The sequence below is a fragment of the Camelus ferus genome, chromosome 10 (assembly GCF_009834535.1).
Source record: "Camelus ferus isolate YT-003-E chromosome 10, BCGSAC_Cfer_1.0, whole genome shotgun sequence".
NCBI classification, from domain to species: Eukaryota; Metazoa; Chordata; class Mammalia; order Artiodactyla; family Camelidae; genus Camelus; species Camelus ferus.
The window spans coordinates 21730904-21755325 of NC_045705.1; the positions used below are offsets into that span (position 1 = coordinate 21730904).

At 40.2% G+C, this 24422-nt stretch overlaps 1 protein-coding gene across 2 annotated transcripts in view; it reads left to right on the top strand.

The window, feature by feature from the left end:
- Nucleotides 1-5546, top strand: part of PDHX (pyruvate dehydrogenase complex component X) — a 68753-nt gene extending 63207 nt beyond the window's left edge. Inside the window, exon 11 of one of the 2 annotated variants that reach the window (XM_032488446.1) lies at nucleotides 956-1808. In XM_032488446.1, the coding sequence (XP_032344337.1) occupies nucleotides 956-983 (28 nt within the window). In that variant the 3' untranslated portion in view covers nucleotides 984-1808. The other variant, XM_006195041.3, reaches the window with a different exon arrangement.
- The last annotated feature ends 18876 nt before the right edge of the window (nucleotides 5547-24422 follow it).

A 24422-nucleotide genomic window follows, 5' to 3' on the forward strand; every position in this document is an offset into this window, starting at 1 on the left:
ATATGCGCTATAAATATGCCGATATCCACTTCACTGTTGCTGGGCATTTGTGTTGTCTACACTTTGGTGCTATTACAAATAGTGGTACCATGAACATTCTTCTTCTGTCTTTGGTGAACGTATGTACATACTGTTGTTGTATAGCCCTGAAAGTAGAATTGCTGGGTTTATAGCTTTGCTAGACCCTGCCTGATAGCTTTCCTAAATGGTTATACCATTTTTTACTTCCATCAAGTTGAGTGAAATAATTCCCATACATAGGATGGGAATCCCCATTGCTCCACATTCTTGTTAACTCTTGGTATTGTTAGGTTTTAAATTTTGAGTCATGGGGTATGTAGTGGTACTTTTTCTGGTCAGGGAAATACAAATTAATGATCTTGAATACTGTTTTCAGTTATCTGTCAGCCATTGGATATCTGGTAACTCATCAGGCTAAATGCCTGTTGAAGTCTTATGTCTATTTTAAAAAATGATTTATAATATTTAAAAAAATGATTTATAGGAGTTTTTTTTCCCCAGATACACAGACTTTTGTAGCATATATATTATTTCAAATACCTTTTCCCATTTTGTACCTTGCCTTTGAAACTCTCTTGATGATGTTTTTTAATGAACAGAAGTTCTGAATTTTAATAAAGTCCTATTTATCAGTATTTTTCTTTATAGTTAGTATTCTTTGTTTTCTGCTAGGAATTATTGTCTATACCAGAGTCATGAAGTTATTTTTCTATGTTATCCTCTGGAAGCTTTATAACTTCTCATGTAGATTGCAATCCATCTGAAATTAGATTTTATCTATGATATGGAGGTAAAGGTCAAGATTCTCTTTTTTCCCCATATGGATAATTAATTGATTCAGTCTCAATTATTGAAAAAAGATTACTTCTCTGTAGCATTGAGAAGATGACCGTGTGTGCTTGGTCTTTTTCTGTGTTCGCTCTCTCTTTTTCAGTTGGCCTGTTTCTTCTTCCATTGCTTAGTTACCAGCAAACTATAACTTCTGATATCTGATGATGAAAGTCTTCCAATTTTGTCCTCCATCAAGATTGTTTTCTTGGCTTTGTATTTCCAAATAAACTTTAGAATCAATTTGTCATTTTTCATCCATACACACACAGATATACAAACCTTGCTGGGATTTTGATTTGGATTGCATTGAATTGTTTGATCAGTTTAAGGAGAATTGACATCTTTATAGCATTGAGTCTTCCCGTGAATGAGCATAGTATAAAACAGTGTTTACCTAGTTCTGTGATTTCTTTCAGTTGTGTTTTGTAATTTTTTGTTTAGAGGTCTTATCTAATTTCATTAGATTTATTTCTAGATTATGCTACTGTAAATGGTACGTTAAATTTTACTTCCTAGTTAAAGCAACTTACATAGAGATATAAGGTAAGGTTTTATATTGATTTATTATCTAGTAACTTAGCTAAAGTTATTTACTAATCTTACTAGTTCATCTGTGGAGGCTTTGATTTCCTTTGTATACAATCAATTCATCTGTGAATAATAAAGTTTTATTTTCTTTTTTCCAATTCTTATACCTTATATTTCTTTTTCTTGCCATATTCCTCTGCCTGGGATTTCCAATTCAATGATGAATAAATGTTTATGTTACATGTAATATTTGTATGTGTGTTGGTACTTGTTTTTTCAATACTGTTATAAATAGTGTTGTTTGTCTGTGTCTTTGGTCTTTGAATAGCTTGGCGTAAGGTTCTGTGACATTTTTTAATAAAGTAAAAATGTATAAGTCAGGGAAAAGTTTCTTTGATTAAGGATAATGCCACCTTCAGAGCTTTTTGTTTTCCCCTAGTATTTCCAACTTGGGGATGTTTGGCATCGATGAGTTTACCGCAGTGATCAACCCACCTCAGGCCTGCATTTTGGCTGTTGGGAGATTCCGACCTGTGCTGAAGCTCACTCAGGATGACGAGGGGAACAACAGGCTGCAGCAGCGCCAGCTCATCACCGTCACGATGTCGAGTGACAGCCGCGTGGTGGATGATGAGCTGGCTACCAGGTTTCTTGAAAGTTTTAAAGCAAACCTAGAGAATCCTATTCGACTTGCCTAGTTCGTCGAAGAGAAGAAGTTGGTCTTTGGCTTAGTGAATTGTATAGTTGTTACTGAGAAACATACACTATAGGAAAACAGTTAGGTATTTAAGTGTGAAGTGGATGAAGTGTTTATTTATTTTAGGTGAAAGAGTTTGACCCAAGTTGTCTTTGTTTTCAACTTGGTTTTAATGTTAAAGAAATAAATAACAAACTGTAACTAACAGAAGAGGACATCTGGTTAGTCAGATCCATTTTTAATTTAACCACTGGTGCTGTACAAAAGGGATGTTAAAGTAGATGTAAATTAAATTGTGTGTTTGGCTCATTGGAGCATTTTACAATATTGGAGAATGTATGATAAATTGTAAAATCAAAAAGTTGTTAGAACTCTACCTTAATTGTGTTGAAATTAGAAGTGGTCTTCAGAGAGATGCCCGTTAACATAGCAGTGGGACCTCACTTTTACAAGCACTGCTCTAGATATACTTGAACCATTTAATATGTACAGACGTTTATTCTGGATAGTAGTAAATAAATAAGAATCACGCTGTACTAGGGGTTGTGGCAACATTATTGAATTTTTTTATGTATATAAAGCCATATGTTTTAGAGTGGTTTCTATCAGTCTTATTTTACACTTCCATGACACTGTGAACTAAAGAATAATTTAAAAAAAAAATTAAAAGTGAAGAAAGAGACCAAAAAAAGTGTTTGTTTCAATAATAAACTATAGTTAAAATATCTAAGCCTTCAGAAATAAACTGCTCACCTTCATACTGAGTTGGAACATATTAAAATAAATTATGCTATTTCCTATCAAACATTTTAAGTTAGCGTTGAGTTAAACACAAAATGTTGTTTCTTTAGTAAGAAGAGAAAACTTCATACAAATATGAAGAGAAACATGAGTAAGAATCAGGATGTTGTTTCTTAATGCATTTTAATCAAGTTTTTATATTGTGCAATAAAATGTCAGAAAATATAAACATTTCAATTGTATTTTAAATGTTAGGACACAGAAGTTTAGTACCTTGAAGTAGGTTAGTAGTTTCCCTGGAACAGCTTAAAATGGACTCTACGGGAGGAAAGAAGGAATTTAAAATTACAGTTGACCCTTGAACAACTCGGGGTTTGGGGCCGCTGACCCCATGCAGTTGACAGACGTGTAGGGTTGACTCTCATATCCATGGTTCCACATCCGGGGATTCAACCAGCTGGGGATCGAGTAGTACTGTGGTATGTATTTATTGAAAAAACTCCGTGTATAAGCGGACATGCACAGTTCAGATGCATGTTGTTCAAGGGTCAGCTGTAATATGACATCAGGAAAATAATGGATATGGAATGTAAAACTTTGGAAAGAGGGTAGAAGAGGAGGCCTGTGAAACAGGTGAGAACTGTTCTTTTTATTCCATTGATAATATGAAAATTTGGCTAACTGTAGTAAAGGTCAGAAGAGTTTATTTCTCTCTTAGCAGCTGCTACAACTGACGAGGTAACTTTATAGGAATTGGGCGGTGATTTACTTAACCAGTCACAGACTCGTGTCAGCATCTGCTGACATGAATCACCAGAAGGCTGGTGTGCAAGTCATATGCTATGACATGATGAGCTACTTATGCTCTAACAAAAGAGCTTTCTGAAATAATTAGCGCCCCAGTACATCAATTGCTAAGAAGATGCTTGATCCAATCACTCGGTTTTAAACAAGCCATTTTAAAAGAATAATCTTCAAAACTTTTGTCTGATTAGCAATTATACTGAAAATTGTAACCAAATGCTATTTTCAAAGCAACTGTCATGAGTTATATCATTTTCAATCAGTTTCAACTGAAATTACTTGTTTTTTCCCCTTATTTTTGTATCTGAGGAATAGTGTGAGACAGCCATAAATCGCCCTTTTTGGAGTTCTGTTTTTCCAGGGACTGACACACGTAAACTGTGGTGCATCTGTTTCCCTGGAGGTGGAATGGCAGTGATACCCACCCCCACCTGCCTCAGGGAGTGGTTGTGAACGGCACGGGAGAAATGCTCTATAATTCAAGACGTTTTAATTCTTCATGAACGTCACAACCAGGCTTTTCATATAATCAGTTGCTTCTCCTGGTTTGACCTTTCATAGTTTGACTTCTCAGCTGTTGGTATAAATGCCCATTCATTCTGTCTGAAAGTATTTTTTCTAGTATTTCTGTATTGCTTAGGTTTATGTAAGGAAATTGTCATTCCTAAAAATAATTCTCTTGCAGCCTGAGGTCAGAGATTTGAGAAAGGGGTTTGGTATCCTTGGTGGGGATTGTCACGGAGAATGGGTGTGTGCTGTATGAGCAGGCTCGCTTCCACATGGTGTGTATAAATCTACTTTGTAGTACTGAGAGGCTATGAAATGAAATTTTACACCTGTTTTTTTTTTTTTTTTCTCATTTAACCAAAATGACCAAAATGTTGGGAAGACTTCTAAGGAAAAGGCAGCACTCGTTCCAGTTCACACTTGGGCATGAAAATATCAGTGAATGTTAGAATTTATAAGTCACAGCAGTCCTGCTTCTCCCTGACTGTAGCTTCTAGGTAACATTTTCAGACACAGCTTATTCACTATTTTGTGGCAGATTAAAATCGTTATACTGCTAGACAAACTGCTTTGTTTGAAACATTACTGAGAAATTTATATATACTGGTGTAAGTATTCGACAGTGTCAAATGCAACTTCTATTTTTAGATTTTGTGGTGTGTATGTATTTGTGTGTATTTTGGACTAAATTTCACATTAAGTTGTACAGGCCAGCCATTTGGGCATTATGCTCTTTAAAAGTCAAACTAGTTTCCTAACGTTTTATTGAAAGGTAGGTGGTGCTGTGACTTAATATATTGTAGCTAGAGTGTGGCAGAAAAATTAAAATGGTAATTCTGTTTCCAAGGAAAATTTATTCTCATTACACATTGCGTCCTGGTAGACTTTGTCTCGAGTGAAGTGAAGAAATGAAAGAAACAAGGGTATTGCAGGTCAGAATTAACCATTATTTTAAATGTGATGTTATTAATGGGAAATTTCTGTTGACTTTTGAAAAAGGAAGTAATAGTGCAGAGTTACTTTTAAGGTTAGATCTGGCCACAATATGCAAGGTCAGTCAAAACAGGGAAAGGACAGCAGTCAGCAGGAGCCAGCTGGAAGCTTTTGCTATAGTGAAACCTTGAGTTGATTAGATTCTGTGCCAGGTCAAGTGGCTTTAAAAAAGGGAAAAAAATTAAGACTATTAACATGTCCATCTGCTGCTGTAGGTTATGAATACGTGGGGTAGGTGTGCTGTCAGGTGGTGCAGTGACAATGATGCAGTTTCCCAGTCCAAAACATAGCCCCCCATAGTCCCCATCACCAGTGTACAAAGGGTTAAGGTTCTAATAAGTTATTGGCAGCAAATTGTATATTTCAGAAGACACTTAAACTTTTTATAAATGGAAAACGCAGCAGTGTTCTAATAAAACCATGTTAAATATTTTTGTGTATTTTAAAATTTATTTTCTAGTGTGGAAAATAAAATTTATTTTTAAAATTTAGTTTCTTTTGATTTCAAGAGATGGAAACAGGCAAGACTGAGGCAGAAGGTATGATTTGTCTAGACTTGTAATATTGAAGACACCATTTAATTGAAATTATAAGGTATAAAGATGTATTTTGAAAAATTATTAGTCTCTGTTAGTGGCAGTCTTTTATTTCTTTGATCGTATAAAGTTTACTTTCACATTTTATTACTTACGTACATTTTTTGCAACAAATCCAAGCAGCCTTTTTCTTCCTAGCAAAGTGGCTACTTTTAAACATCAAATTTAACCTCTTCTGTCTATGATCTATACAGTTAAGAGAAACATGGGCTTTTATTAAAAATTGAGAAATTATTAGCAAAATCATTAATTATTCATGATTTCTCTTTATTCACACCTTAAATAATTTATTTTTTCTGAAATTTCTTAGTTTACAAAATTATTACTCCTATCACTAAAAAAAAAATAAGTCAAAGATAAGGCTATTGTGATCAAATTAAATTAGTCATAGCACTTTGTAAAGCATAAAGTATTACGTAAATGTAAGATGTTCAAGTTTTAATCACATAAATCGCCCTTGTTCTACGCTTCTTATCAGCGGCTCATCAGCCGTCCGAGAAGGAACGGCATTTATCAGGCAGCTGTAGGATGGTCCTTAACAAATGACTGTCCCTCTCAGTGGGGCCACCGGTCTTTAGCACATACTTTGTTTCCCAAGTTTGCATACTTAAGTCGAGGGTATTTTAAGCCTAGTTTCAACTTCATCTGTAAGTTACTACGCTCTTGGTAAAAACCTTACTTCTGTGCCTCAGTATTCTCTGACCTAGAAAATGAAGTAACAGGAGGGAAAATTAATCACAGTGGTGGTTGCTTGTTTAGTTTAGTCCTCTCAATTCTGTGAGGTAGGTATACCCTACTTTACAGCCGTCATCGCAAGGCAGGAAACAGACTCAGGGGTGTTATTTGGCCAGAGGGACACAGCTCAGAAGTGACACGGCTGGGATTTGAACTAGGCCTCTGCAGTGCCAGAATGCTAGCTCCCGCGGGCAGTGTGCAGCTCTCTGGGCTGGGTCACTGCTGCTGAGGTGCTACTGTGTTAACAGCGTGTTCCACTGGCAATAATTGAAGGTCCTGCTCTTCAGTAATAACACTGATGTGTCTACCACATGACCACTCTTAAATCAATTTATATTTTCTCTGTAGAATTTGTCTTTGTGCCTTTCTGGTGATTGTATGTAGAAAGTGCTGAGGGATTTTTAATTTCATTATGGACAACTATTACTAACCTAAAATGCTAAAGTTAATTAAGTGTTACAACGTCTACGTCTGAATGGAAGGCTTAGAGAAACATGAGCTTCAAATTAGGGACTTCGTTCCTCTAAGGGTAAAAACATGATATAGAACACCTTACTTTAAATAAACATCTTTGGTCCAAGTTCAGAACCAAAGGTAGTCCCTTCAGTTTTTATTTTGGAAGCTCTAGGCTTCTTATATATTGACAACTGTATCGGTCAGGGTCCAGTCTTCTGCACTGACCACCGAATCAGTCAGCATCCAAAGGTTTGCAGCCCACTGGGTGGCAGAGAAGTTCATTATGTTGCTCAGGCCAGATCTGTCTGCTGCCGTCCAGGAAATAATGAAGCTAACCTCCAGGGTCAGGTCAGCCTCAGCTGCTGGGCTGGTGCACTGAAGGGGTCCTGGTACCACTGCGGGTGGGAGGTCTGGAGGGTAGTGTGTCTGTGTTGGGAGAGCCGTAGGGAAGGTGGTCACCAGGCCGAGCTGGGACTGCCATTCTGGGCACATGGCAGGGACAGAGCATCCATCAATGGGTGTTCTGCCCAGGCTGAGAGCCCTGCAGCAGCTGCGATGAGCAGTGTCTCCTAGGCACCCTCTACTGAGAAAGTTACGTTGTGCTCGCTGTAAAGGAGAAATGCTTTAAAGAGTCTTTTTTTTTTTTTTAAAGAAATGTATAGGAAGTGCAATAGTGCAGAGCAGGCATTGAAGAATGCAGCTGAACCTGAGAAATGATAAATTAGTGACCGGCACAGCAACCCAACCAGACAGGCTGGGAAGTGCAATGTGACCTCATAATTTGGAATAATGGCAAATGATAAGACATCATAGTAAGGTAGAGCAGTCTATATTGGACATACTTTGTGAAATCTGTATAGGCTAGGAGTAATATTGAAGATGATCCCTTTATTTCAAGTAAATTCCCCTATTTGTCAGGTGAGACATTTATTAAAATGTGAAACAAAATGCTGAAATATGATTCATTCGACAACGGTGAGCATCTACTGTGTGTTGGCACAAGATTCATGCTAATGGCCCTTCCTTACCCTCGGTCAGCTTAAACTACAGATAAATAAAATGCACTTCAGGGAGTTCTGTAATCAGCGTCCGTGCATAGGGCCTGGATTGAGAGGACGGCTTCACAGAGGAGGTAACATTTGAACGAGGTTTTCACACTACTGGGCATAACCAGCTCCTTTTGGCTTCCGGTTGCTTCTAATTTTAGAAGCCAAATATTTAGCACCTGTTATACACGCTCAGCAGTTCATTCTCCATGACCTTGACTCAGTACCTGTACCCGTTCACTCTAATAACTTTAATCCCAACAAAGCTTAGAAACTTAGTCGGAGGGAAAGCTACCCAGTGGCGAGTTGAGTGGCGAGTTGCATGGGTGGAGAGCTTTGCACCCTACTGCTCGCAAAGAAAGTGTTCTTTGTCCAGCTCATCGTGCCTGAAGAAAGGCTGATGTAGAAGAAACACTGATGCTCTTGTGTAATAGAAATTCATTTTAATACCTCCACTCTCTTACCTCTACTCCAGCCTCTGCTTTTTTGAAGATGTCTTTTTTGTGCAAATGCATTGCTAATGGAGTAGGCCATCTGCCAGGAGAGCTTTTTTTTTTTAAATCAAAGCACACGTTTGGCTTGTTTTGTTTGTTGTTGTGGTGGTGGTTGTTTTTATGAGGGGGGTTGTAATTAGGTTTATTCATTTGTTTCTGTTTGGAGGAGATGCTGGGGATTGAACCTGGGACCTCGCGCATGTCAAGCATGCACGCTCCCACTTGAGCTACACCCCCCACCCCACCCCGGATGCACAGCTACTTCTTTAGGTATCTTCACACCACATTGTCTTGCTTCTCAAGGGACCATCTGTCAGGTTTATTTTCAGAGCATCATGGTCATCTTTGAGTTCTCCAGCTGACTGCGCAACACAATAGGAGCGGGTGAAAATCAAGTTTTATTTTTGCCGTTCAGTATTATTAACGCTAAATAGCAAATTAGTTTGTTGTTTAAATGTATTAGTTCAGAACGAATGTGAGCAATGCCGAGGCCAACTTTACTCCCCATGCAGCTCTTCCCGCGCTACACAGCCCCAGTGAGCCCCCGGTTAACCAGACTTCATTACTTCACTGAATATGATACGCCGTTTGTGGGCTTTTCATTTGGACACCAAATCATCTATTAATTATTGATAAATAAGAATGTATTTTATCTCAACCTGTTAATTAAATACTAATCAGAAGATCATGATCAGTTTCCAGATAACCTCTTTATATCTGTGCTTTGATGCAGTTTTAGAAGAATGGGAGTTCATGAGCCTGTGAATCGGGCAAAACTGGAAACTCACCATTCAGTGGGATACAGGGCTTTTGTATGTTTTTCAATTTCCTGAATGAGTCATCACAACTTTTGACATTATTAGGAGGAATAGCTTCCTCCTAAAATGGCTTCCTCTTAAAAATGGAAAAACTGGTAAAAATAAATAAATTAGTTCTTTGAAGTATCATTTGATACTTTACTTTTACTTTCTAGGTACTTTTATTTTGTAGGTAGATATTTCAATATAATTTTTCTAGTTACGTTGTACTTCTTTCCTGTTGAGTAGATACAAACCTTTTCTTCGAACTATACATATGCTGACCATGAAACTATAATGATACAATAGTAATGGCTAACTTACTGTGTTTTAGGCATTGTTCTGAATGTTTTGTATGTACTATTAACTCCTAAGTCTTCATCACAACCCTGTAAGATAGGTGTTAGTATTATCAGTATTTTACAAAAGAAACGTGAAGTCTTTTGCCACTTGTGTAAGATTACACAGTCGACAGTTGGCAATGACAGGATTCAAGACAGGCAGGCTGGCCCCAGAGCCTCACAAGAGATTCCTCTTTAAAAAACATCACTTTAGTAGGAAATCCTGGAGTTTAGCACATTGAAAAGACTTACAAGTTGGGGAAATGCCTCTCTGTTGATGTAGTGAAGACAGCTTTGTTGAACTTCTTGGTAGCACCTGCTACAGGACTTTAGAAATAAGAATGTAACAGAAATAAGCCTGGTTAAAACCGCAGTAATCTTGGTGTCCTGTAGATTGTCTCATTTCTAAATGAATGCTATATTCCTTTAACCTTGTGATTCATAACAGGGTGGTGACTGGTGTGGATTAATAATTAAGGGTCCAACAGGAAAACACCTCAGTGTTCTATTTAGAGGGCAAGTTATTAGTTGATGGAGCAAAGAGTTCTTTAGTTTTGCTCTGAGATAGCAAGCTATGGAAAAAGAAATGGCTAATAATTTTGTTCAGCTTAATAAATGTCTTTGTGATTGAAAGTACATGTTCTTTCTATGCAGATGCCAGAGCTTGGTAAGTAGAAATATCTCTTTGGTTTTTCCCAGATTGTTTTGCAAGTTTCTTGGACATGTTTTTCTTTGAAGTATATCACTCGTCACCCCTCCTCCTTACTATCACCAATGAGATTATTAATGCATAAAATATAACACAAGGTTCATACCTTGTAAGATACCAGACTGATTGGGTTTCTCCCACTCTTCCTCCCTCTCAGCCTCTAAATGTGTCAGTCTGACCTTCACCACACACATTCCTTTTTTAAGGACCTAGGGAATCCTGTTGGAGCAGTTCTGTGTCTAGGGTTCAGGAATGAAGCAATTAAGTTGAAGTGTTACCATTTGTCAAGACTAACCCATAACATTATGTTTTCTCTAAGATGTTCTGAGGCCAGTTTCCCTTTTATGGTGGGTAGATATGTGAACATTTTATCATGGTAGCACTGACTCATCTCTTATTAGGAGGCCAGAGGAGGTTTTTTGTGCATTTATATTTGCAATACCATAAGCAAATATTCAGAAACATCTTACCAGAAGACTCCTTATCTGCATCAATTGTGTTTTTTTCATAACTGAAAAATTACACTTTAATTGGAGAATGATTCTTTAGCAGAGGCATCTGCCTCATGGTACTCAGATAAAAATAACATATTTAGTGGACTTTTGCTTCTTTTGTGTTTTAAGAGAAGAATTGTTAAGGAGGTTTGGGGTGGGGGGTTAAGGCTGTAGTATTGAATAGATTCATGCACTAGGACATACGAGTAACGTGGACAGCCAGAACTCCGATTTGATTAGAGACAGGTTTCACAATTTAGTTAAAAGAAAACTTTAAATTTTCATCTCAATTTTTTTTTTCCCCTAGCACTGAAGGAAACTCCTTGATGGTTAGTGTTGACTATTGGTAGTGGCCTAAAGTTACCAAACCACAAGACTACCAAGGAACAGAATTTTTAAAATTTCCATACATCTTGGCTTGGTAATTGTGTTTTATTTCACCTTTAGAAAGATACTTTTAAATCACAAGCAATGACAGTATTAAAATGTGTAAGAAACCATGATTTTCATGTGCATTCTGCCTGGTAAGAGCTGGAGATGCTCACTGGCTCTCAGGTACCCGACATGTTCCATGACAAGAAGATTCAGGCTCCTTGTTTGCTGCTTTGATGCCTCTACTTACTCTCCTCTGCTCCCAAGGAGCCATCTGGTGTAGGTTCAAGGGGAAGGACATTTATTAGGCTATGGTACCAAGGCTGACATCTGTTAGGATGCCCTCTTATCTTTTCCACACGGCAGGTATGGTCAGATCAGCCTAAAGCTGTCTCTACTTGGAAGACAGCCTCCTTAGGAAGGGCTGGATTAGGCAAATTCAGTTATCTGCTTTGCATCTTCAGGAAAATCTCTTTTCCTTTTGTGTTCTTGTACAAGTCTTTGTGTTTTTCTTGACAGGAGAATGGTGAACTAAAGAGCTGAGATAAGGGTGGGGACCTATAGGATAGAAGGCAAAGAAGCTGTTCAACCTGTTTTATTCTTGGCTTGGGCTGTGATGTACTGGTAAATGTTTTAACAACAGCTCTCTGTAAAAAACATGTATATGCGTTTATAATCAAATTTAAGTCTATTAGAAGTTTTATTGATATACAAAAAAAATATAATTCCCAAATTTAATAGAATATACAATACTATCAAATATAGAAAGAATTCAATAAAATATACAATTCACAAACAATAGGACCTACAATACCCTATATGATAAATTATATACAGCTCATTGATTCTCAAAGAATGCTTTCAATGATTATATGAAACCTTTGTGTCTGTAGCCAAGCTATGGTTGCAGTTGATAAATGTTGGTTGTTTTTCTTTACATGAAAGAGTAAAATGATAGTTAACAAAGACGTGTTAGAATTTCGCTTGTTTGTCAACGAAGAGAGTAACATCTTTTCTAAAGTCGGACAATTTTCAAATACCGAAGGAACGTTTTCTCAAGTTTGGTGCTATTTACAGTATTGCAGCTACAGGCGTGACATATTCCTAAGTTGAATCTGCATTATTTACATTTTCCCATCATTTTCTTAAGTCTAGAGACAGTCAACAATAAATCAAACCTCAGTTTTTACTGTTTGCTGATTTCCATGGTATAAATCTTCTGATCTCAAGCTACCAAGGCGATGTCATGGAGTGCGGAGTTGGGAAGAGATACACCATCATACAGCATTTCCCACCACTGCATGTGCAACAGATATAAAAACCTCAAGAATGTAGATAATAATAAAATGTAGTAAGTTAGGATGTGATGCGCTTTGGGTATTAATTTTTTTTGATAGAATTTATTTCATAGTAAGCTTATATAATCTAACTTTTGATGAGGGTTTGCAAAATTCCTGAATATTCAACAATTGCTCTTGTGAGCTGGTACAACCCAGCTGCAGCACACCACTGGCCTGTCAGCTTCCAGCTCAGATCAGCGGTTCCCTAAAGCTAGTGGTGGCAGGGACAGGAGGAGACATGCCAATGTGCCATGCTTTTTTAAATGCAGAATCCAGGGCCTCGCCCCTGGAGATATGTCTGAGATGAGACCTGAAACTACAGTTCAGAACAAGACCAGACGTCTGCAGATGATGGTGATGTGCGACCATATTTAAGACTATTCCTCCAGCAGGAGTGCTTACAGTTCAGGCCAACTCACCAGGATCCATTACATCAGAGTTTGAGGCAAGAGACCCATTAACAGTATGTCTCTCTTTGTCTGGCCTTGTTCTCTGCTCATATATTGTGTCCTTTTGAAACCTCATGAGGGTGAGAGTAGAACAGGGGCTGAATAGAAGGAGTTCTCGTGTTTGGGGCCCTAGGACTCAGCCACTTTTTCTACCACTGTTAACACGGTAGCGCCACGATGTATCCTCCGGAAGTAGAAACTACCCCACTTTCTCAGTTCCTAACCAAGAATTGTACTCTTAGAAAAGACTGAAAAAGCAGAACTGGATGTGAAAGGCTGTGGGCCAGTTAGTTAGAACCATGAGCTCTTTGGCTGGGGTTGGCTACTGACTCATGGGGAAGTTCTGTCTGTCTCAGTAGCCCACATTTTCATGTCTTTGTTTAGTAAAGCTTAACGACAAAGCATGATTGGCTCTTGTGTTGGTGTGGAGCTTGCTCAGCTAATGCAAAAGGATGGTGGGCTCCATCACTTTTTTGAAATGAATTCAAGAAAACCTGAAGTTAGAACACACAAAGTAGGGGATAGTGTCATTTTTTTCAAAAGGACTTTTGCTTTATGAGAAGATCCATAGACGGTTACCCAGAAAACACCCTTCAGATAGTTGTAAATGGTGCTACAAAATCTTCATTGATATATATGTTTGTAGAAATACACCTATGGCATTAAACATGCTGTATCTATATTCATTGTACAGTATCCAGAACCTGTCTTCTTATAGCTGCTGTGAAATAGGAAATATGACCTAATTGCGGGGGGCGGGAATCGGGGAATTACATACTAGCATAAGTGTATCTTTGGAGACAGTCACAACACCAAAGCTGTTTCCTTCTTCTCTGCCAGGCTGAGAGCCACGTGCAGGCAACGTGACTGAGCCAGCAATGTTGAAATTGCTTTTGTCCCTGTAACACATCCTGACCAATGAAATTCCCAACAAAAATTAAGGAACCTTAGCTTGAGTGAAAGCTTTAAGCTTTTTTTTTTTTAATCCCTGAAACAATCCATTATAAAACATGTGAATGAGGGAAAAAGTTATGGGTTGTGGAGCAGGGAAGGCCAGCGTGCATGAAATCAGATACACCTAAAGTTGCATGCGCTCATAAAATTCTGTTACTTATTAATGAGCTTTACCCAGAATTTCTCATGGAAAATTTAAAAAGGGATGTGCAGAGAAAATAAATAACTAAAAATAGTTCAGGAATCATTAGGAGTCAGATTGTTTTCCTGAGCAGTTTCTAAGTCCTCTGATGGGACTTAAGTACGTTAGTGTGCATGAGCTATGCTACAGATACAATAAAAAATAGAAGATGATTAGGGCATTACTTGGGCTTTTTTTTTAAAGTAATGATATTTCTATCTATCTGAAAGCTTCCTTAAGCTCTGGGAATGCATAATTTCGAAGGGAGAATGTCTAACTTGATATGACAGGCAGGCTGCTCTTGGAAAACAGATTGGAAACAGAAACCAGCAAACCATGTGACTTGTTTTACTAAATTGCTAGTGCCTCGTATTTGTGCTCAGACCACTTAACTCTGTTTCTTTCTACCTTAACTTCGCCAGCTTGGAAATGTGTAATGTTCTCTGCATCAACGTGTTTATGGGACAAAGGGAACCAACAGATCTCCTGATCCCCTTCACCACATTTCCCACCTCCTCCCCTTCCCCGCTGCATTTGACGTGTCGTACGTGGGGCTTGCTGACTTGTGTCCCTGCCTCTGTGCACGCACTGTCTTCCCATCTACAAGTGCCACTTACACTGCTCTCTGCCATCTGGATCCCTCATTTCATGACCTTATGCAAAGAGATCCTGTTCCAGGAGGGCCTCCAGGATGTAAGCCTCTGCAGACCAGAGTACAGAATAACTCTCCATGAGAGCCTGAAGAAGATCATGGCTGTAAGTCTCTTGGAGAGGTAGACTGATGCCATGAACTGGTCTCCGCATGCTCTGTATGCTGTCCCTGGGGCCAAGAAGCAAAGCCAGATGAAGCAAATGGTGACAGAGAATCTTAACTAACAGTTTATGAACTTAGCAGGGATTTTGTCCTTTCATGATACCACTCTGAATTACAGTTTTGCTTTCTCTTTCCTTTGGTTCCTCCTCTCTACTTTAAGATAAAGTTCAAATTTCTTAGCCCAAGGGACAGAGTCCTTCACGATCTGGCCACGACCCTCCAGCCTCTCCCTTAAGTGTGTATGCCCCTCTGCTGCATCCGCATGGGTCCATCTGTTGTTTGGATTCCCCCGAAATGACCACTACTTGCCCTTTAAAGTTCAGATCAAACATCACTTCTTGGCTTTTGGATGTATTCTTCTGGGATCTTCCAGGTGGAGTCATACAGCCCTCTGCACACCTATAAATGCCTTGTGGCTCTTTCCTTAGAGCACTTCCTGCTTTGTCTAGTCATGACCTTCCTTCGCATTCACCATATTGTGAACTTCTAAAAGCACACCATGTTTCTTCCAGTCTTATCTCCATCACCCAACCAAAGTGCCCGACACAAGGTAATTTCTCAACTGGTGGCAGAGTGAATAAATGGCCTGCTGAATCCCTGGAAATTAAAGTAAATGAATAGAAAGAGAAGAAAGAAAGAAAAAAATACAAGAGATTGTCTCTGAGCTCTGCTCTTAAAGACATCAGCAATTTGACACAGTGCAGTGACCCATGGGCGTGACCCCTGCCTGTGATTGATGCGTGCTGGAAGTCTGGCAGCATGTGACTCAGGTATTCCTCAGAATATAAAGCCTTGAGAAAGGGCAAACATACTACTCAGGAACAGCTTGAAACAAAAATTATCATTAAACAAACACTGAGGGAGAACTGTCTTTGGTAAGAAATAATGCCCTAAGAATACAGCAGGATTCAGAACAAATAAATCTAGATAAAGCAGAGATTGTATCAAAAGGAACGTGTTTAGTTAGCTGGGAAGTTGAGAAGGCTGATTCATAGCTCTCCTGGGTTAGCTAAGTACAGTAGGTAAATCAGTGACTTGGAGGTGAAGAGTCTGCAGCTACTCAATACAGTGTGCTTTTAGTTCAGGGGAAGACACTTACCTCACTCAGTACCACCGTGAGTATGCCACACGGCCAATTGGTTGATAAGGTCAAAGAGCATCAGTATGTAGGACTTTTTCCAAGTTGGTGGTGGTGACCACCAGCAGCCGGAAGCTGTACATAGCGCAGCTCTGTGTTGGTTTTCCCTGAAATGTGGTGTTAACTTGCGGATGTGCAGGGTTGCATAAGAACGGCTGTAACCAGAGTTAAATTGCGTTGTTCCCAGGCAGCCCCGCCCTTCTCCAAAAGGATTAATGATGGAAAAAACCCTAAGGGCACAGAGCTAAACAACACTCATTTTAAGGCAACTTTTCTACAGTAAATAAGCATTGAAAAGAGGCTTAATTCAGGATCTTGAGCCCTGGTGCTATGAACTTAAAATCCAGATAGCATTGTAAATATTCATCACTACCTTTCTGCAGGTAAACTGGCAAGAACTTTGCTGCCAGAGGGTCTTGTTGGGCTTGGGGCTTCTTACTGGACCTATTTTTAAAATGAACAAGCATGTTGTCTTTTCTCCTCTGCAAAGATCTTTCTGGACTAAGGCTGAGCTCAGGGAAAGGCATTTGCTTTTAAGGAAGCTGAGGCCGTGAGTCCAGAACAGGGCAGTCAGGACCTCCGAGTGGCTGTGTTTGGAAGACTCCTGGAGACAGCTTACTTTTCTAAACTGATCTTGAGCCTGGCTCTCTTTGCCTGGCCTCTTGTGTTCCCTCATCCAATATCATTTGGCTATTTCCCCCAAACTGTATCAGTGCACTGATAGGTCAGTAAGTGGCAAAGAGGCCCCAAGCTGATCAATTAATTCTGTTTTTTTTTTTTTTTTTAGCAGTTTTAGGCTTTGCTGTCAGATCATGCTAATTTACACCACTGCCACTCAGTGCTTGTGTTCGTCTATGGCAATGTGTGCCCTAAATAATGCAGGGGGATCCCGCAGGTGGTAGAGAGGACACCCGTCTACCTCTGATCTTGGTTCTTTGTAAATCTGTTGACCGGCAGAGAAACTGATTCTCACACTCGCTCCCTCACCATGAAGGCAGCTAAATCCTCAGCTCAGCCTGTTACCCTGTATCCATGGTGGTTACGAGCACTCACCTTGGAGCCGGACTGCTCGCGGTCCTTCCCCCGGCCCACCACTACTGTGTGACCCAGGCCAAGCAGCTCGGCCTCTCTCTGTGACTGTTGCCCATCTGAAAAGTCAGGGATGTAATTATGATACCTGTCTCATGGGGCTGTAGGGAGGATTAAATGAGTTAATACGCATCAAGTACTTAAGGGTGAGGTACTATTATTTGTAAGCCCTTTGACATGCACAGATTCTCAGATCTTCAACCTTGCAGTTGCAAAACATGGAATCTATAGCTGAAAGAGGTAGGGCTCATGGCCTAGACAGCTCCTCATTTTTAAAAAGGAGAAAACTAAAACCCGGAGAAAAGACAGGCCTTTTCCCAAAGTCAAACGGCCCCTAGGGCTAGAGTGAGGGCCGGCATTTGAGCTCTCTGCCATCTGAGGCAACTTTTTAGTGGTCCGTGGTCCTTGGGCAATGAGGGGATCAGATTTCCTAGAGTCAGTTCGCTGTTTCCCAGATTAACTAGTCTTGTTTGGTTAGGCCTTCTGAATGGGCAGAAACTAGGGGACTTCATAGTTTAAGAATACAATGTCAGAGTCTGAGTGTGCGAACTCAGAAGGAGACACAAGGATTTCAAAGGGTGAAATTACAAATAGCCAGCAGCCAGAGCCCCCAGACCTGGAGGATCACTCACCTTTGCTTTGGCGGTAAGTGATGGCTGCATAGTGACCAGGGGGGGCTGCATGGAGTTGCCGGGAGTAGATTTGCCTGCCGAGGCTTAACAAACAAACAAACAAACAAACAAAAGAACTCTAGTTCATATACATACTCAATTCAGCAGCCAGGCAGTAAAAGTGTTGTCTTTGTTTTACTGTCATGTCTCACACAGTATCTACACAAAAGCTTCACCATCCACCACCCCCCTCCAAAATCATGACTCTTCTTTTCAGCCAGAAAGCAGGCATTATGGTCTCTCTTTACTGCCTCTTCTTCCTTCCCCCATTTGTGGCTCCTTCTCAACCACCCTTAATGTTCACTTCAGTGTGATTAAACCTCAGGATAAAGATCAGGATGAGGCACAGTGTGAATTGCCACGACAGGAAAAAAAATTAAAATTCACTCTTAGAGTAAAACTAGTCCTCAGGCCCAAGTCGCAAGTGATACAAAGAGCTGTGCTTTTTTTCGTGTGTGGGCAACTGTCAACCTTGCTGGTCGAGTGGTTTCCCAGAGCCAGGGCCACAGAGGCACCCTCAGGACAGGAGGAGAGCTCCTCTCCAAATCTGCAGAGCACGGCGTTCCTTTATTTTTGTTGCATCAAGATAGTCTCTTCCTCTACCTGCAGGTTGATGGTAGCTCTTACTGTTTATCTTCTGGGGTCTCAGGAGCTGGCAGTTACCAGATTTTGTCAGTTAATTTACTTAATGTGTTCTTTATGCCTCCCTGAGCCCTGGCAGGTTGGGAAGTACCTGTCGTGTTTTCTCCAAGCGCTGAGCCTGCTCATGTTTTGGATATTTTGAAATAGCCCAGGGAGCCCTGATGTTGGGAGGAAGCACGAGGAATAAACTCCAGCAGCCCTGTCTCCCCATTTCCTTCAAACTGAGATGTTGCATTTGAGTATGAAGCTGGTATGGCAGTGATTAGCCTGAGAACGCCCAGCAGGATGTGAGTAAATTAAAGAACTGGGTTTTTTCCCCTGGGTTTTTAGGCAGAGGGGAACCTACCCACTATCAAAACTAAATTTAAAAGTACCAGCATGGGTGAAAGTAGGGGCAAGTCCAAAGCCGAGATACCATTTTTGCTCTCAGTAAATCCACAAAGGGAATTTCCTCCCTTAACAAACAGGAAAAAAAAAAAATGTCGGGGAGAAACAAGACATGATTTAGTCACCGGGCACTAACTCCACCTCAGTTCTCCCTGGAGAAGAGCCTCTCCCTCCAGTCCCCGGCTCTCGGATGACACAACGGATAACACCGAGTCACAGAAATCAGTCTCCTTGTTTTGTATTATGTTGTACGTCATTAAAGATCTAAATACAAAGGATTAAAAAAACAAAGAAGAAAGTGAATGATTAGAAGCTACTGCTCTCCCCATTCTCTCTAAGCCTAATTTTCTACTCTCTTCTGGGGCAGAGGGTGCTCTTGGAAGCTAATCGAGGAGAATACATGGGTTGGATGGCTGGAGAAACTAATGATTTTGATACTTGGAGCCTTTATAGAAAGGGAAAGCAACTTGCTACAGGTGACGTGGACCAAGGCAGTTGGATTCATGGCAATTGAATAAGGACAAGGTGCAGGGAGGGAGTGTATACTAATGTGTTACGAATAATTCTGGTGGCCCTGACTTCTCAGACGGAGAGGGGTCTATCTTGGCTGTTGTCCGCCTCAAGCATTAGAAAACTCAACCGTCTAGGTCATTCAACCTGCTGACTCTGCCCAGAGGAACCGAACTGGCTGAATAGCTGAGTAGCCCAAATTCTAGGTCCCAGTTTGTCGAAAAGAGGTCAGCCAGCATTCTGACCCTACTTGGGTTCCTGCTTACTTTGAATTAGGTGGCCTGGAAAGCCCCAGAGATTTCACTGTCTGATATCTTGAAGTCAGTTGAAAGGGAAACTTAGCGACAGGATCCCCAAAGAAAATATGAAAGTCAGCTCCTTCGAGGAGTGGGTTTTGGGTCTCTGGAGTTGGCGTCTGCACACAGCCAGCCCCGTGAAGAGCCGGGCCCCTCGGTTTGGGGAAGGGCCCTCGGCATCATCTCACACAGCGCACTGTTTTACTTTCACTCTAAGGTTTGTCTGCCCGAGAGAGGGGTTGCTTCCTTTATTGTTGTTGCTTTGAAACCCAGTTGTCTTTTATTTTGCTTTTGCCATGGAAACTGTAATAAATAAAGAGAAGCGTGATTTCTTAATGGTCTCCATCTTCAGATGCGCTTCTCTGCCCGATTACCTCAGACAGCGTGCAGCTTCTGGGAATGGAAAAAGGGGGAGAGGGAAGGTGAGTGTTGGCAGGACTAGGCAGTGCATTCACCTCTGGAAAACAGTGTCCTCTTAGGCCCATTTCTGACATTTGGTGTGGTTTTGTTTGCAAAAGGATACAGTGTGTGCATTATAGCACTAATATTATTATTACTATTATTTTAGAAAATGGAGTTAAATGCAATTTTTTGTGTGTCTTGGTTACCCTTCATGTAGCTTTCTTCATGGGGGCTGTACAATTACCTCAGCATGGTGTCGCTCAGACTCATTTCAGTGGAACCCAGTTACATGGTCCGAATGCTTTTGCTGCGAGGCGGACCTGTGTCTTGATTTACCTTGTGCTTGGATGGACCGTAGTATGCTTCGTTCCCGTGGAAGACATAATTTGCAACAGAAGACTTGGAATAGCAGCATCTGGGTTGGATAGTTATTGAGGGAGAGAAAAAAAGGACTTGCTGATTAATTCCAAAATCTTAGACTGCTCTGCAGATAGGTACCAATTCAAGTGGTTAACTCATTGTAATTCTCAGTCTGGGTCTATAACAGCCTCATCTGAGTGGATCATTAATCCCTACCACCCTTTTCTACCCAGCCCCAGAGATTCCAGGATGTCTTAGATGGGGGCCTTGGGATAGATGTTAGATAGACAGACAGATGGGTAGATAGCTAGATAGACTGATTTATTTTTTTTAACCCAGGTGAGTTTGAGCCTCAGTCATAGTTGAGAACTACCGAGTTAAACAGTGTGTTTCCTTCAAGGCAATTTGCTTTGATGACAATATATAAACCTAAAGACAGAAAAAGGAGATGCTTACAAAAATAAAGATGGCCAAACAATGTCCATGGTCACAATGCACTTTATTTTTATAACCAACTGCTCCCTTATGGGCTACTTTGGCTTTATATAAAGGTAAGTGCTGTGAAACTATAAAGGTTTCCATTGTGTTTTTTGAAATCAGAAGCATGGGGGAAAAGTCACCTTTAGGTGTTTTAAAAAAAGACTGCCATTTCGCTGGACTAAATCTGGCCTCACATACAAAGGTAGCATATATTAGTCCACGAGAAAGGAGTCGTTCATTATCTGGATAGAAGTTGGCTGGTTCCTGTTAAATACAGTTTCAGTTGAAGATGGACCCAAGCTTTATAAGGGCTCGGTACATACAGACACACAAACTGGTAGCAGCCACTTACCACGTGCTGGGTACTCTTCTAACGCTATTCTTGCATCGCCTCTCAACATCTCCACAAGGAAGGTATTGCCATTTCTATTTTATGAATGAGGAACTTGGTACAGACATTTGTCCACAATCACTCAGCAAGTTGGCAGGGACTGGAACTCGGATCTGCATGGCCCCAGCGCCATGCTGCAGCCACCACACCACTCTGCCTCACTCCCTGGACCATCCTGAAACAATCAAGACCACGGAGCTGACAGCAGTGCAACCACTTCAGAGGAATATGTCAGAGATTTCCACACAAAGACGTGTTCATGAGACATGTTATAGCAAAAGGCCAAACGTTCTTGTAAGTGTGGCAGTGATGACGGAGGGGCTTTATTAAAAACATATCAAGCATCGACAGTGGAGTGTTAACCTCTGTTCAATCTGGGCGGTTTTATTTACCTCTCTGTTTTTCTGTAGGTTTGAAATATTTCATTGCTGATCATTCTTGAGCAAATGGAAATGAAAGAAACCTGATAAGCTCTTCTGCATTAAGAATTATTCAGTAGTTTTGGATAAACTGGAGGGCAGATGATTGCTGATATGACCTCAAAAAGAGATAAGAAGGAGAAAGGAATGTTTGCTAATTAACTACCAAGAAAAGAGATATGTGCGAGATAATGAAATCACTTGGTTCTCCGTGCTCCTCCAAAGCATCCTCCCAGCGTGTCTCTTCCAACTTACTGACTGAGAGCAGTTAGCCAGCAATACACTCTAGGAGAAAAGAGATCTCGTTAAGCTTGGAGTATGATGCCAGTTGTGCGTGTTTTGTTTTCACAAATTATATTAGTGCTCATGAGCTGGGATTACTCCACTTTAAACACTCAAAATTATGAGGCCAGCTGTCCCAAGTAGTTGCCTGGTTTTTGGAGAGAACCTCAAAGGCAATCTTTGGCTAGGCAAGATTCTTCCAGATTCCAGCAGCTTTTGTTCAAAGCAGGTCGTATTTTATTTATACTTCCTTCCACATTCAATGTGACACGGATAGTTGTGCTTTGATATTTGACTTTGGGTTCATGGAAATTATAAATGAAGTTTAATTTTCTAATCTTGCCCTTCAGAGCAGCTGACATGTCTCAGTCAATGTTTGTTGTACGTGCAGAATATAAAGAAGGAGTAGCCATTTATCTCCTAGTGTATTTGGCTGTGGGGCGTTAATGTGCATGTCTTGTTAGTGGGAGCCGTTGATTGTAAGAAAGCTACTTATATAAATAAGCTATGACAGAGGGAGTTCATCCAAGTTTTAATGAGACATCTCAACTCTCCCTCTGCTAAGTTAAAACAGCTAGTTTGAGAATTTAATCTCCAGGGGAGGTGGCAACAGAAAGAGTAATTTAAGAAACATTCTTTGTACATGGTCACGATACTCATTTTTATGAAATCAAAGCTGTATATACAATATAATTCCACTTTTGGCTTAAAAAAAATGTGTATAAGTGCAATTAAGACTAGAAAAATATACAAGCCAGAATGTTCATACTGACTAACTTTCTCTTGAAGGTGATATTTTGGATAATTTTTATTTGATTTTGCTTTTCTGTATTTTCGAACTTCTCTGTATCAAGCTTGTATAACTAGTTTAAAAGGAGAAAAAGATGCAATAAATATTTAAAGGTCCAGAGAAAAAAAACAATGAATATGCACCTACATGCTCCCCCTGGACCATTCCTAGTGATGGAATGTCTCAAGCTTCCTTGCTCACTTTGCAAATGAGGAACACAATGCACTTCCGAGACTGGCCACTGCAGTGGGCAGGAGTGACTTCTGGCTGTGCTCAGCTTCCACAGTGGCAAGAGTCCAGACAAATCTTCCTCCCCAAGGAAGGCTTTGATGAGTGGTAGCTTCAGGAGGCAAGGGCAGGAGTCCACAGGCAAGTATCCTACCACTGTACCGTGAGCAGCACGAGGGCAGGACAAAGAGCAGTTGGTGTGATGTCTCTGTCGCACAGAGCAGAGGCTCAGTAGTGTTGAATGACAGTGATGTCCTGCCTCTTCCAGACACTATGGAGCGGACGTATGTGGATTCACAGAAAGTCATTCAAAGAAGAGACGTAGTAGGCAGCTGGTTCAGCAGGATCAAGCCTGATGACCCATCAGAATCTCCTGGGAGCCTTTGAAAATACAGCCGCCTGGCTGTCACTCACAGATTGGGTTCAGTGTTTGTTCAAAGTGTTCCAAGTGATTCCCACATTCTGGCTTGTGGGATCTACTTTAGGACAAACTCTTTCCTTTTGAGTCAGTAGAACTTTTTCTTTTTCTTTGTTTATGCGGGATATTCTACCTGAGTGCTGTCCTTCGTCAAGTGTCTTCCTGCAGAAATGCCATGGTTATTCCATTGCCTTTGCTGAAAACTTTGCTGTGACTCCCTTTTTAGAACTGCTTTCAGAGCACGTAACATTCTTTGAACTGCCCTCAAAGGTAGGGTGACAGCACACTTTGGCGAGGAAAAAGGAATGCTGAACTAATTTGTTACATATTTTTGAAATATTTATTGACTGAGAAGGTTTTTATTATATTGATAGAGGGATAAAAACTCCTGTTTCATTCAAGAATTATTTCTAATAAACTGAAAGTAACATATATCCATGTTGATTTATGCAAAAAACTTTAAATGTCTAACTATTGATTGTAAGACCATTAAAAATAACAATCAGAATAGTTATTCTTGGTACTTGTTCATTAATCAGTTTCTTAGCCACTTTTATCCTTTGAAATACATATTTGGTTTTTGAAGGACAGTCGATTTACAATGTTATATGACTTTCAAGTGTGCAACGTAGTGATTTGATTTTTTTTAGATTACACTCCATTTAAAATTGTTACGAAATATGGTTGTGTTCCCTGTGCTGCACATTATATCCCTGAATCTCATTTATTTTATACCTAGTAGTTTGTGCCCTTGAGCCCCTTCTCCTGTCTTGCCCCTCCCCACCAGTCCTCTCCCTTCTCGTAACTACTAGTTTCTTCTCTGTATCTATGAGTGTTTCTGTTCTGTTATACTCATTCATTCGTTTTATTTTTTTAGATTTCACATAGAAGTGAAAACAGAGTATTTGTCTTTCTCTGTCTGACTTCACTTAACCTAACACCTTCCATGTCCATGTATGTTGTTGCAGATGGCAAAATTTCATTCTTTTTTTATGGCTGAGCATTCAAAGCAAGATTGA